This window comes from Sinohyriopsis cumingii, chromosome 6 (genome assembly GCF_028554795.1).
Source record: "Sinohyriopsis cumingii isolate HCF-2022 chromosome 6, ASM2855479v2, whole genome shotgun sequence".
NCBI lineage: Eukaryota > Metazoa > Mollusca > Bivalvia > Unionida > Unionidae > Sinohyriopsis > Sinohyriopsis cumingii.
In genome coordinates this window covers 28229821-28245790 of record NC_142966.1, presented here as the reverse complement: position 1 = coordinate 28245790, position 15970 = coordinate 28229821, and the positions used below count along the sequence as shown (strand labels likewise).

Here is a 15970-nt window from a genome sequence, read left to right as displayed (position 1 = left end):
TGTGATGTCTGCTAGGTCTTAAATAAAAATAGGGCCACTATGAGCCCCAATATAGCCACCATCTCAAAACTCTTGTTATTCATATTTCTCCTGAGCTAAAAATTCATATTGGGATGAACCTTTCAGCCGAAGACTTCTAATAATAATATATATATATATATATATATATATATATATATATATATATATATATATATATATATATATATACTTTCTGATTTCTTCACAGTGAATGGTTTATATAACAATAATTATATTCGCATTCGTTAGTGTATTGAGTACTTGTTTACCAGTTTGCATCTTTTTCATAAAGTAGAACTCCTTCGAGATGATTTGAAGGATGGTCAATTTCTTCATGAACTTTCCTTGCATGATATTTATTATGTAATTTGTTATTAATTCATTCATTGACATCATTTATATATTCAATTTTGACCAAGTTTATGATGGCGACCGTATTTGATTAAATGGGTAACACAGAAAATATAGAGAATTTGGATAATATATTCCCAACAGGTTCTGCTGACAGAGACAAATGAAGCGTGTCCGAAATCGAGTAATTTTAACGGTTCGTGTTGATTTACGTAAATACCGAATGACTTTAAATAGTCCTGTGTTAACGAATACTGAAGGCACCGAGTGGCCGAGTGGTCTAAAGTGCTATACGTTACGGATCACTGTCATCTCACCTCTGTCTGCGTGGGTTCGAGTCTCGGATTCGGCTAATGTGGGTATGTGAGAAAGCTTGCCAGTAGTTTCTTGTGGGTCGGTGGTTCTTTCTGGGGTTTTCCCGGGTTCTTCCTCCACCATTAATATTGGCCGCAATGGATAGCCTATCGTGTGCTGAAAAATGGCGTTAAACCTTACAACATCACGAATACTGAATGTACTTCGATGAGTAAATAGTTTGAGATTTTAAAAGTAAACTTGTGTTTAGGAATGTTAAATCAAGCGACACACTCATATGCGTGTTTGCTCACTTATATATTTCACGTCGTGCTTGCTTTAAGGTTTGATTAGTTTTTGATTCTACTGCATATACACTTACGGACAAATGTTTATTAAGTTTATCTTCAAGACATTCGAGTTATAATATTGTTTCTGCTAGATGCAAACAGTGTTCACTTTTATTGTAATGCTCATATTTCGAAATACAACAAATATACGGTTTCTCAAAATCAACGCTGAAATATGTCGGAAACAAATGTTACTCTGGTATTTGTGACTCATAATTTGATTTGACACAAGAATGACATCACGAAAAGATAGTATCAATAATTAAAGTTATATTAAATAAGAGAATAAAAACAGTAAATCAACTTTACGAATGAAGCCGTAAAACCAAAGAGATCTTCTACATCGACTAAATACAGTAAATAACGTGATATTATTGATGCGAATATCATTTGTGAAACTGATCACCGACGCAAAACACGCAACGAGAAAGGACTACACTGCCATTAGGAAGAAACGTCCTTGACGCTCCACGAATTGAAACACCCTCAAGCTTTCAGTGTTGAATTACTGGGGCACTTGTGGGACTGCCGACTTCCGACTTTAGACTTTGAAAACTAATTTAAAAATGTTCATTCAATCAAACATTCATTAATTGTTGCTTTGAGATGCTTTTACAGGGTTCCCATTATAGATTTTTTTTTAAAACACCCTTCAAAAGTCATTGATCTGTGGCAAATGCATGGACGACATTGGTGTGTTTTTTCCAAATAATACAGAAGACGAAATTATGGCAGACTGGAAACGTATCCATAACATTACCATACAATTATTGTAATAAGGACCTGATGAAATTATTTGAGTACAAGGTTAATCCATATAGTTTTGGTACAAAATACTTAGGGTCAAGTCACTACTATATCCTGTGGAAGAACAGTGTAATGTCTTCATCCCACTACCACCACCAAACAGTAATTGTTTTATAAGCATGAAAGCAAATATTTATAGTGTTTGAGTAATCCATTAGATGATTTTCGTGCAATGTGTACTAATAAATTATTTTTTAATTACATATTTTAAAGATATGTTGTTGACTTCCGATACTTAAGTATTTCTATATTCAAATAAAAATTTGATAACTATAATTGTCGTATTTTGTATATAATGCGTTTTGATTATTTGTTCAACAATATTCTTACTCGTTTTGTGAGTGTCTGAACCTAACCCCGTCCAATTTTATTTATCTATTTCATTTAGATAGATCCTAATGTTATAGGTAGGTCGCCTCTTCAATGCAGTTGTATTTAGGCTGACCTTTGAAACCTGAAAAACTATCAAAATTGTTTTACAAAGGTGTCTAGGTTATTTGTTTACATTATCAAGACAAGAATGTAAATAGATTTATGTCGTAAAGAATTCTTACAATGAAGCAATCAAAAGTTGTTCGTACTAAATCTTTAGACATATGCAGTATAAATTTGGGGTTGACACATATGCGTCGTTGTGTACTTTTAAGGGACATGTGTGGTAAAAATATCTTAAGACCTGCAATAAACATTGGAACCATACGTTTATATACATTGACTTAGACTGATTCACGCTCGGGATAGCTAAATAAATGCTACAGGTTGGCGGTGCATACATACACAATTTGAAGTTAATAAGATATTGAATTCTGAGTGTTGCATATCGCAAACTGCAATAACCGTATATTTGAATTTAGGACCAATGAAACACCAGTATCCGCATTTGGAAATTTGGATATTTGAATCGCCAGTATCTAAATATTTTGAAATGTGACATTATTTTCTGCAGTTTTCTTATTAATGTATAGACAATCAATATTCAAGTCTAAGACATCCACTAATCGATAAAATATTAATTTACTCTACTATGACCTATCTAAAACTATATGGACACTGGGCACACAATTCTCAAATTTCCAATATCGTTTGTTTTATTACTGGACAATGAGGTTTATAATGTCCCCATGTGTCATACATCTGACAATCCAATATTCAAAAATAATTGCATATGAATCTGCAGTAACCATATCCAAATATTTGGCAATAGGCAATTGTGACCACTGAGTTGATTACAATACGGGTAAATTGACTTTTGATTCTCAAATTTCAACATTTCTTGACATCTCAAAGTAGAAATATTCTTATGCAAGTCTTTCTTTTTGTCAGAAAATAAGATCTATAATTTTTTTGGGTTTCAAATATTCGGAACTGGATATCTCAGGATTCGTGTTACTCAACTTCAGTCGTTTGTACATTTTATCAGAATCTATCCTATATGCGTTTCTTTTTAATGATATACACTAGATAGTCAAAGAATAAAGAATGAAAACTTTCATTTCAGGGGTTCAAAAGAATGTTTGCAGATTATGGTGATCACCATGGTGCATTTCCTCTCGAATGGTGTGTGCTTACGATTATAATTGTCTTTGCGCCCTTAGGTAAGCATACTGTCACGTGACTTACATAATCTATTGATTGTAATATGCCAGAAGTGTTACATTTTACCTGAGCTGATAAAATTGGTATGTGACGGTGATTACAAATCATTCGTCAAGACTTAAGATTTTTCTATTCTTATGTTACGTGTTAAGGCTCGAATAAACAGTAATACAAGAAAGAGTGAAAACAGCAAGCTTTGAAAAATTTAACAAATTATTTATTTCCCTAGAAAAATACAGTCAGTTAAAAAAAACAAAAACAATAAGAACTTACGGTTTTAAGAATCAAATCCGAAATAAAATATTCCAAGAACAATCCACGATTAAAACTTTAGAAGTATTTATAATAAAATGCTCTAATGATTTAAAGTTCTAGTCCCTACGGAGAATCCAAGATAGAAGGCGATAACGTATGCTGTATCATGTACTGTATTGAAGTCTACAGTTCCTTGTAGAAACAAAAGAAATAATCCGGCGTTTAAATTTATGAAATTTCCTTGTTCAATAATTATGCATGAACACTCAAAATATTTCCAGAGAAACGAATTAATCTTTAGAATCCAAATAGTTCAAATAAACATTAATAATATAATTCCCAAAATGACAACAAAAGAACACCTTTACGTCCTAGCTGTTAGAAGCCCAACTTAGAGAACCGTCTCTAAGCAATGATTTAAAACTTGAATAACGCGCAAAACAGATGCCCGCAGATCATGTTTATATCACGTACTCTCAGCAATGCACTGATATGAACCAATCATTTTACACAATTAATAAAATGAAAAATGTTGTTTACTGCACTAAAATATATTTACAAGCCGAGAGTCACGTATCCAACACAGCCTCTATCTCGACCTTCTTATTCCCACAATAAAAATAAATATAAAAATAACTTGTTGACGTAACTTGAACTAATTTTGAATTAAGGTCGGGAACCAGGTCAGACTTATGTGTTTACAAAAATCAACAGTCAAGGACAAACTATTTTCTGGAAAAGTATTGAGTTCCTAGTAAACAGAACAACATTGTTTTGACGTATGATGAAATTAACAAAAAAAAAAAAAAAACTTTAAAACTTTCAACCAATTAAATCAGATATAAGTTAAATCAAATATACACAACAATATTCTGTCCACACACTTGTAGAATATTCCTTATTCACCTAAAATAAGCATTTGTTTTCTTCCAAAAAACATTTCAGAATGAACAAGATTTTATACTTGTTTCACGTTAATTTATGTGCCTCGATGACTCGATCACGTCACGCTAGTGATGTCACAAAGGTAGATTGTGAATTTACTCCTTCTAGTGTAAGCCGTGGATTTATCTGATTCTGTGTAAAGCTTTGGATAACTCTGTCAAAATGACCCTAATTTCATTGACATGTCAAGTCAGCAACGAAGACGGTAAAGATAACTCTTTCTAAGAAATTATCCAGGCCTTTTCTAATCATCACCATTTGTATGAAATTGGATTGAAAATGGTCTCATTTCCTCATATATTCATGTTCCGTCAAGGGTGTTTGACTGTGGAGATAAATGTACTGCTAGGATCGCTTTTTATATCACGAAACTGTTTTTTTTTTTTTTTTTTTTTTTTTTTTGTTTTAAATGTTATCAATACTTGAGGAATAGATTTTAAACTATTCTTTAACCCGCGCTATCAGGGAAGAAAAACTATCAAGAGCAGGGGGGGGGTGTGTTTAACCCTGCGTACAGACACGTGAATATGCGATGTAAAGTGCATACGTGTATGGCTTTATGTCACATAATTTCTTCAGATCACTGAATCTGGATAATAAAAGAGTGCCTTCGCGAAGTTTTTAACAGCCTTTACCCTCACTCATTCCCTTGCAATGGTAGCATGGGTGGGAATAAGTAGGGTTCGTGTACAATGAGAACAGCACAGGAACATAACAAGCTTTGCTAAATTTCTTCAATGGCAAAAATATGCTCATTCTTGTTTGAGTTAAGACTGAAGCTGAAATCATGTGTTTTGTTTTCCATCACTTCGGTTTTTGACATCCTTGTCCCCGGATAATAACATACCTCACAACCTTCGGAAATAAAAATCTGATTGTAAATAAAACTATGCATTATCAACAAATTTTAATACAAAATGTTCGCAGGGCAAAGGGGACTATCAGGTGATAGGTTTGATACCTATTTTTATATTCTTCATAGGCGACATAATATTTCATATAATGTAGATATATTAAATAACTTATGAAAACATCCTTGTATTGCTCATTAAAATTCAATGCCATGATTGCTCCTTTCAGGTTGGTGTCAACGTTTTGGATCTAGTGTGGAATACGTAGCAGTGTCAACGTACAAAACTTTCACCTCCGTCAACTATCCACGAGGATACTTTAAGTAAGTAGAGATGAATATCTAACTGTGTAAAGTTTCCACACAATATGTTCTTATGTTGTTACATGCGACAATGCAGGCATGTTTAAACCTTGAGTGCTTCTATTCCTTTCTAAATAAAATATGGTTTCAAAACAAAAAAGAAAACCATATTACCAACGTATAGACAAGAACCTACGACTGCCTGATTTTGAGATATTTCTTCGACAATATCTCTCTCTCTCTCTCTCTCTCTCTCTCTCTCTCTCTCTCTCTCTGTTATTTGTTATGGCTTGGGTGGGGTGTTGCCAATATTTTATTAAAGTATTGTAGAAGTCAAAGTTAAATTTAGTGAAAGATAGATGTAAATCTCCGAGCTATCCCAGTCGGCAATGTCGACGGTTAGACGGCTGAATATAAAATAAATGTTGAAATTCAATGAATAACAATGTAATATCGATTAAATAATCAAATGACTCAAATTTCCAATTACACACCTTCCGCTCGGCCATTTAACAAGCCTATTGCGTCACTTGATTAGTAGTGTGAGATTGATTTCCACCTGTCCTTGTATTTATGCTCATCTGTTGTATCCTTTCTCTCTCCTCTTTCTCTCGATTCTTTCTCCTCTTCCTCCCCGACCTTTCTCCGAAATTCCTCCTCCTTCTTCCACCTCCTCCTCCTCCTCCTACTCCTCGACATTCTCTATACCCCTTCTCCTTTTCCTCCACTTTCTCCCGCACGATTGCACTTCTGTCGACTTTGACTGTTTCGGCTAGTCTAACTTCCGTCTTCAACTCTTGAAGATTCGGGACTCAATGGAACCAGGCGTTCTGTGTCCTCATAAAAGCTTCCTGTGAAAACACAAGGACGGTACAGTCATTTTCCTCTCTCATCTCACACTACACACAGCCTATAATCAGTTGACGGCTATTAAATTTCTTCGGTCACGCAATCATTCACATCGAAATACCCATACATTCATGTATGGTAAAACAAACGCCATAATACAGCATGGTATCAATTACTTCTTATATATACGTCAATAAATTGCGTCACATCAGTACATATTCCTAATCCCGTTATACTGAACAATATCACAATAATCAGACGCATTTCTTTACCTTACAACTTACACGAAGAACGCAAATATTCAAATATCCATGCTCTGATATATGCATATGTCCATATTTACTAATCTTTTATACTTCAACCATTTTCCAAATTCACAATTCAGGCATGTGTAGATTATAATATTGCGCATTAATGAATGCACTGGTTTAATACAAAGTTACCTAATATCGAATTGCAAGATTAATTATGACCACAAGCTAACAATCTACAAAATTCCGCCTCGCATCTAATAATTCTCAACGTAAGGCTCATGACCATTTCTCCACAACGCATGTAAATGAAACATTACAAATGTAATTCTACACACTAAACTATCCTAGTAATTAAATGTACATACTACAAATAATTAAAATTACGATGTCGTAATATTCTGCAAAATCGAGCAAATAACTTACTGACCTTTTAGAAGCATTGTCGTTCCTTAGAATCTATCTCTAAGTTTTGCCGCCAAATTATGAGTGGCTTCTTCTCGGAGTAGATCCTGTTGATCAGCAATCCGTCTAGGCGAATACTAATTTGTCTCTTACAAGTTGGAAGATATCATGTGGGTCTGAATTGCAATCACGCCATCTATCTCGACTTTTGATTGGATATCGCTGTGAACCGATCCAATCAAACTTAGCGGACAATGTCTTTCTCGCTGTCTTTGAACAAGGGGACGGATACTAAAACGCCTCGTTCACCTCGTAGACTTGCCTTTGATCCTTGAACAAACTTTTAACATATAGGTGTAATAACGGCAAGCTTGGCCAACTTAAGTTTCCGGTCTCTGGCAGGTCATGGTAACCTTGCGCAAAAGTTCAACACTAACCCCAAGGCAAAGTTTAGAGATCAAGACTTTATAGCTATAGCTTAGCAAACGTGACCTCTCTCTCTCTCTCTCTCTCTCTCTCTATTCAATTGCCCTAGCTATTGTTACTTGTACTTCACCAGGTCATAATTTATTTTTTATTTACCGAGGAGTGACCACAGTACCTGCCCAGTCTGTGTGCATTGTTTTGTTATGTTTTGTTTGTTGCTTTTTATGCTGTTTCGTTTGCTTTTCGTTCTCTTCCACAGACTCTTATATTCATTTCTTCATGTGGAATTGGTCAAATGTTTGTCAAAATGGCTATAAACAGTACCGGCCTTAGCAAACGCGGGGCCCAAACTTGGATCATTTAAGCGGGGCCCCATGTAATTAAGCGCGGGGCCCCCTGTGAGCAATTCATTTGGAAATAAACTTTTAAGTAAGTATTATTATAACATTGAACTTAAAAGTTTCTTCCATCGTTTTAAAAGTACTTTCTTTATATAGATATATTTTTAAGAATTACTAAAGCGCAATGCCAAATTTGCATTTTCATCGACAAAACATACGTGTGTCTGCATTTTATGTGCATGGACGTGTGTTTGTCGATGAACTTATTGCTTATATTGAATTGCCACTCTTTTGGAAGAGTTATATTATTTTTCTCCGAAGATGTCTGTACTTCGCATGTATATCTTGCATCAAGGTTTTATGTATTGCACTATTTGACCTTAATTCAAAATAAGCAACAGCCACGTGAATAAGTTCTTTTTTTATTGTGGGAATAATAAGAGTGAGATCAAAGCTGTATTGAATACGTGACTCTAGGCTTGTAAATAGTTTTAGTGATGTAAACAATTTGTTTTCTCGGAGTAAAATGATTGGTTTTCATCATGGACATAACAGGGGCTACGTGTTTGTTACATATATATGCAAACAAAATCATTTGATCCTCTATTTCGTAATTAGGCATTTCCTAAAGTGCGCATTACTTAGTTTAAATAGTCATGTTTACGGAGAGATCTCACAGTATGGGCTAAAAAACGCTTGATGCCAAGTCGTTTCTTTCTGTTTTAGTCCGTGTAAGTTATATGTTAATTTCTCTTCAGCTTGTTTGGATTCTAAAACATTCATTCGTCTCTCTGGAAGTATTTTTGTGCTCATACAGAATTCTTGAACAAAGACATTTCTTAAAATTTTTTTTCGGATTTCCAACACCGGAGTGTTACTCGTGTTTCTACAAGGAACTGTAGACCTTAGCATAATACAGGATACAGAATATGGAATCGCCTTCCATCTTGGATTCTTCGTCAGACTCGAATTTCAAATCATTAGAACATTTCATTATTATAACTCCTAAGTTTTATTCGTGGATTATTTTGGGATTATTTTTTAATTTGGTTCTTAAAACCGTAAGGATTATTTTTTCATTTTTACAGCATTTTTCGAGGGAAATAAATAATTTGTCAAATTTTTCAGAGCTTTTTGTTTTCACTTTTTCTTGTGTTGCTGTTTATTCGAGCCTAAACACGTAACATAATAAATAGCTGTCTCAAATTTAAATTTTTTCTTATTTTCAGTTAATATATAAATATGTATTTTTAAAAAAATACTTATCAATATATTTTACATTTCAAATTTGTATAACTGGCACCCTAAATTAAAACGATACCTGAGTGTATCGCATATGGAACTTTTTGCAATTGGTTTGCAGGTTTTTGCCCACCACCGGCCTAACTTACCAATAGGCGATGACAATAGCTGTCTACCTATAGTAATGTTAATGTGTTCGACAACAAGGATGTACATCAAATAGCTGACGAGTATTGTTCTGGAGATATTAATGAACACGATGTTTCAAATAAATCTAATACATGCACAGCTGGTCCGTGGTCGCTTATGCTCGTGAAAAAGAAAACAACTTAAAATCCACCAGAGCGACATACAAAAGATTTGATCATTTCTATATTCCTACTAATTAATGGCCCAATTTGTAATATGTTTCTAAATCAATTTTCATGAACCCAGTTTATTCCAGAATTGTCCTTGTGCCTAATAATACTATGAAACAGCTACCGCGGCGAATTGTTCTTGATAACAGACACGTTCATGACAACAGCCAACATAGGTGTTCTTGACAAAAACCAACATACGCATTCTTGGCAACTTAACCATCATTATTCATTCATGATGTGCAAACCACTTCACCTAAAATGTCAAGCAACAGAAGTCAATTTAGAATTTAGCCTGACATTGTCGTGTCAAAGAATGGTGATATCTAACTACTACACACTCATCTGGTAAGACAGATGCGTGACAGCACGTTTAATTGGAACAAAATAGCCAAAATAGATTTTCTACTGTTAAAACAACAGCATGTAGTTACTTTGCTTTATTCCGTAAGACACGCTTTCTCGTTCTAGCATTGCAATCAAAAGCCCGTCTAAGGCTTTAGTCTCCATTAGAGATCGTTGACGTCGTTCATCTTGTAACACAGGCATCAAACTTGCATCCAAAAGAGCTTTGTCTAAGAAAAACTTCACGCTACTTAGTTGAACTGAATAATATCATCTATATCTTCAAAGTCTAAAATATAGTTACTTGTAAGATTAGTTCTAATATATACAAATGTTGAATCACACGTTTCTAAGATCGATGTGAAGTCACAGACTGCGAAGTTATTCCTAACAAAAATGCCGGTTAAATACCGACTTTACTACATACTTTACACAAGCATCGTCACTGTGTCGGATAGTTTAAAATGCCTAAATGTTTCTCTACCACAGCCAAATTCAAACCTAAGAATTTATGGTGTAGCATCAGTTTTTAAAAGCATTCTTAAACGGAACATCATGAAACCGTTCCTTCGTTTGTTAAATGTTGGCCTCTCGAAAAGAGCCAGGCATGCTCAAGCTGAAGAAAGTTACAATAATTTACGTTAATACCATTATTATACTCATGATTTTTTGGAATCGATTTAAATAAGTTATGGTTCATGATCATGTGTATTCTCACGTCACTTCCATGGACGGGTCACGTAAAAATGAAATATTAGTGATCCCGTGAGTTAACAAGGATGAGAGTGGAAATAGGTAAAAGTGAATGGCCAAAAAGCGCGACAACGCATATGAGGTCGCTGATTACAGTAGAGTATGGGATCATTAAGCAAAAAAGGACAAATCTAAATTGAATAATTTATATTGACAACTGGGACATGCAAACTGCAATGTTTCATTTGTGCTGACGCGTCTAAATTAATTTTATAAGCAGGTGTGCCCTTGTTTATAATTTACTTGCTAAACCTTTAGCTGACATATACACTACGATGTCATTCTGATCACGTTGGGAGGCTATTTCCGATAAACTGTGTCAGTTGATTGGCTATTTCCGATAAACTGTATCAGTTGATTTATCAATATTGCACAACAATTTATAAATATTGATAAGTATTACAAAATAAAAAGCGAGAAGGCAGCTGTCGCATGTACAATTTGTATTAGCCGTATGAAATTGACAAGTAAAGCAGTTTTGATTGATTGTATCACTTACCTAGTCAGGTTTAAACGGAGAGCTTTGGGGTGGATTGTATCGTTACTACAACTTAAGCATATTTACGACCAATTGAAAAATGTCAAATGAAGGTCAATCCACCATGAAACTACCATTCAGACTTGTAATAAATCTTTGCATTTGCTCACTTTTTTCAGCGATATGCTTTGCACTTGGATCCTAAAGGCGGAACAGGAAACCCACGCCATTCAGATGAAAGTGCTGGATTCGTACATAGAGTATCATTCGGAATGCCTCTATGACAGAGTGGAAGTTTTTGATGGTAAGAAATAAGAATTGCTCGTAATGTGAATGTAAATCATGTGGAATGAAACGTGATAGGGTCAAGAAAACAATCTAAAATCTTTTACGCTATTAACTGACATGCACCTCTACAAGTAAGCCGTCACAAAAACGAATTATTACCATTGTCCCTAATGTAATTAATACCTTCATGTAAGATATTGCTAAAAACTGCCTTTCATCAGCATTTGTACCTAATTGCATGGAATCAAAGTTTAGTTTTATGACATTTGATTTACTTCACTTGATGACATTTCCTTTTAAAAGTTTACTTTTAGAGTTGCTGTGGCAGAACAATATTTGATAAAAAGATTATCAGTTTTGAAAACAAATTGTACCACGTTCCAATGTTGATTAGAAAACGTTCATACAAACTAACCAATGCCGCATGTGAAAAGAAAATGATCTCAGTTATACTATGAATGGCATCTTTTCAAAGAAGGACTTTCTGTCGACTGATTTTAAATTTTGAATTCCTTACAATGCGTGTGTATTATGATGGCAAGTGGCTCTGTTGATAAATATAGCATAAATAAATATGAATAGTTTAGTGTTTCCAAATCACCTTAATTTCGGTCCAAATTGAAGAAATTCTGGCAAGTATTTAGTGTTATTCACTTTACATTGAGAATTATAAATAAAGACACTTCTTCCACATATCCAACAGCAGCAGAGGGGGCGAATCGGACATTTTGTCCAATCGTTATTTTGCTTAATTATTACTTTCTGCACTCAACGATCTAGTGTCGTCAGCGCCTGGTAAAAAAAAAACGACGACGTCGTTGGGGGATCGTCGCGTCGTCATTTGGTTTAATTAACACCTTCTGCGCGCCGATCCCCAGCGTCGTCAGCGTCCGGTAAGCACGTCGACGACCGCGTCGATGTCATCGCCCCCTCTGCTGCTAAGTGGTTATTTACAATGAAAATTATTTACAACTAACCGAATATTTGGTCAAGTCCGATACGATATCGTGTCCGAGGATCATGTAAATTTATCGTTACAAATCCATGTGGGGTCGACTGAGCATGACTAAAACAGTTTCGAAAAACATTAAAGTCCATGTCACCGCCGCACCATGTCTGCCAAATATTTCGTAGCGTGTGTGTATCAACGCCGTTGAATACAGCAAGAATATTACAGTTGTCTCTGATTACTTTTGGAATCTGAGTGTATCGTTGAGTGACATATATCACGTCGGTGTTTTTATGCCTGCCTCTGGAAAATATCCTAGCTGGGTTTTTCTGATTGTCTAACATAACATCATCGTACACGACTAGATTGTTAACGTCGCCATCAATATCATCGATGCCTGGTGCATCATTGATATCCGTAATAAACTCAATAACATTTTTTTTAGCGATCGCTGATGCATTCTCGTTGAAATCTTTCAACACCTCGTAGCATCGTTGATCATCTACGCTAGGAGCAACCAAATACAACTTATCCCACTTCATCCATCTCATTATTAAATTAAGTAACAATTGCGTCTTGCCGGATCCAGATGGTCCGATGATAATCATCCGGATCGAGTTTGGTAACGCTGCAACATGCTTAACTGGTTCTCTTGTTTTAGTCGCCGAAAAATCAATTATATTCATATCTCTATACATAAATTATGGATCTATATTGTGTAAAGTGTAGAGTGCGTACTGGCACAAATGATATGACAACCGTTACAACAAGGAATAATAGATCGGCGCTTACTGGCAAGTGTGTACAATGCGGTACAAAGAAATTTAGATTTATTTCTATTAGACCCGGAGATGTTTTAAAAAAAAGCGAGGAGGTGACATCGCAGCCAAATTGGCAAAACTCCCCGGAACACCGTGGGCAAAGTATCCAGGAGAAAAACACCTCCCAGGATATAACTACTGTGGCCCCGGAACACGATTAGATATTAGACTCGATGATCAAAATCAGCCCAAACCCGGTGAGTATCCAATAAACGCTATCGATAAGGCGTGTCATGCTCATGATGTTGCTTATAAAAGTAGCGATCTGCAACAGCGTCATATCGCGGATGTAAAATTAATTCACGCATTAAATGCTATTCCTGATAAATCCGTCAAAGAAAAATTGGCCTCATGGTTGGTAAAATCGGCTATGAAAGGTAAATTAATGATTGGAAGCGGAGCTTCTGGCGCTGGTAATTGAAAACGATAGCGTTTATAATAACAACATGGAATCCATCTATTATTCTCCGAGAGGATACTGGAAGGGGAAAGCCGCAATTGGTAAGCTTGCAAGCGCTGCAAAGGTAACAAAGACCACTGCGGCTAATTGGTTATCCAAACAGGCTATATGGCAAATCTATCTACCACCGCCTAAACAAATCAACTTCTCGCGCTTTGATGTCAGCGTACCTAATGAAGTTCATCAGGCTGATATACTATTTTTGCCGCATGACAACGGTTACAAATACGCGCTAACCGTAGTTGATGTTGCGAGTCGATACAAACAAGCGGAGCCGTTAAAAACAAAGTCGGCAACTGAAGTAGCCGCTGCGTTTGAAAGAATTTATCGAAGAGGCCCTCTGCGCTGGCCAAATCTATTACAAGTTGATCCCGGTAGTGAATTTCGCGGCGCTGTTTTATCAACGCTGAAACATCATAGCGTCGCGATACGACGAGGTCATACTGCGCTACATCGTGATCAGGCAATTGTTGAACGATTCAATCGGACTCTCGCTGAACGGTTATTTGGATATCAATACGCGAAGGAATTCATCCAAGAAAAACGATCTCGTGAATGGGTTAAAAGGTTGCCAGGCGTAATTGCAGCGTTAAATAACGAGATTACCCGAGCAATCAACATGAAGCCCAGCGACGCGATTAAATACGAGTATATACCCGGAAAATCAAAAATAAATAGCGTTTCCAAGCCGATTCTCGGCGATGTTACCGTGAGATATCTATATGAACCAGGAGAGCTTGAAGGCGGTAAAAAAAGAGCTACTGATCCTATTTGGAGTGTTACCACACATAACATATCAACGATAACACGATCAACTGGTAGACCACCGATCTATAGACTGGATTCAACTGCTCCCCAGCGCGGATTTACACGCGAGCAACTACAAGTGATACCTAACGATACTCAATTACCCCCACGTGGTCTTAACTAGCGCCGTTGCGTCTATTGCACTCAAGACAGGTCAACCTCACATTGTTTTTGACATGACCGAGACTGTTATCGATCCTATCCACGGTAAATTGGCGAGTGTCTTTATCCGAATAACGCCAACTCATTATACAATTGCAACTCGCGCAGTGATTATTCTGTTGTTGTCGTAGCGAGATTATTAATTCGGCATCAATATCAAAACGCCGCTGTTTTTTTTTTATCCTGTTGGCGGTAACCCGAGAGTTTTCTATCAATGACGCTTGCATCGATGGTGACTTTGTCGCCGGCTTCGTCAGTGACTCCGTCACCGGCTCCGTCAATAACAATTCTTCGAAGCTGATTTATCCTTCGTACTCTGGACACTGCAAGATAGACTAGATTCGACCATTCGATGCGATTATCAACTATCCAAACAACTGTGTCCGTGATGGTTAGTCCCTGCGAGGAATGTATTGTTGTTGCGTATCCTAGCGTCCACGGGGATTTATCAGCACGTAGCGCGTCCTCGACGACACCGATATCAACGAGCACGATATCATTCAGCACGAGAATTTGTTTTTTTTGTTCCCGACGCTGTCGGGGCTGGAATTTCAACTTCAATGTTCTGCCGCCGTGTGTCCGCGGGTCTATAACATAACGGCACTGGACGCGTTGGAAACTTTTCCTTATGCAACGTAAACAACTTCCGCTGAAGTGTGTCTCTGACTATCTTTCTACTCGCTACAATCAAATCGTTTGGTCTCCATGTTTCCCAGAATTCATTTAACGGCGTTTCCGGAATCACCTCGCGAATTATTTCACATTGAATTCTATCCGGCTGTAATCTGATTAATTTTTTAACCTCGCGCAGTTGTTCATCAAGTGCTCGGTAATCAGTATCGGTTTCTTCATAATAGTCCACAAAACCCCTTAACCAATCATGTGGACCCTCGCCGACAAATGGTGGTGGTTGGCCATGATCCCCACACATGATTACCGCTGTATTCGCGCGCAGCAACCACTCAAGAAACATTTGTAAAGTATCTAACGAAACAGTACATATCTCATCCCAGATGATAATGTCGGGAATAAATTTTTCACCCATTCGATCAGGAGTCCACTCACCGCCGCTGTATCGAAAAAAGCTGTGATAAGTAACGGCGTCAACATTTCGTTGTTTTATCTCTCGCGCTAGTCTATGGGTCGGTGTAAGCACGATTATACTTGCCCGCGTTCGAAATAATTAAATTGCCCGAGTCGTCTTTCCTGACCCGCCACAGCCGCTTAAATAAACTGTTTTATGTCTACAAATTGGATCAGAA

The 15970-nt window shown here is 36.5% G+C and overlaps 1 protein-coding gene across 1 annotated transcript in view; it reads left to right on the top strand.

Annotated features, from left to right (window-relative positions):
- The window catches only part of LOC149796555 (uncharacterized), a 51662-nt gene that overhangs the window by 1986 nt on the left and 33706 nt on the right, over positions 1–15970 (top strand). Inside the window, exons 2-4 of the mRNA XM_089961254.1 lie at positions 3322–3418; positions 5700–5793; positions 11401–11525. Coding sequence (XP_089817380.1) covers positions 3334–3418; positions 5700–5793; positions 11401–11525 — 304 coding nt within the window. The 5' untranslated portion in view covers positions 3322–3333. The remainder of the gene's footprint in view (positions 1–3321; positions 3419–5699; positions 5794–11400; positions 11526–15970) is intronic.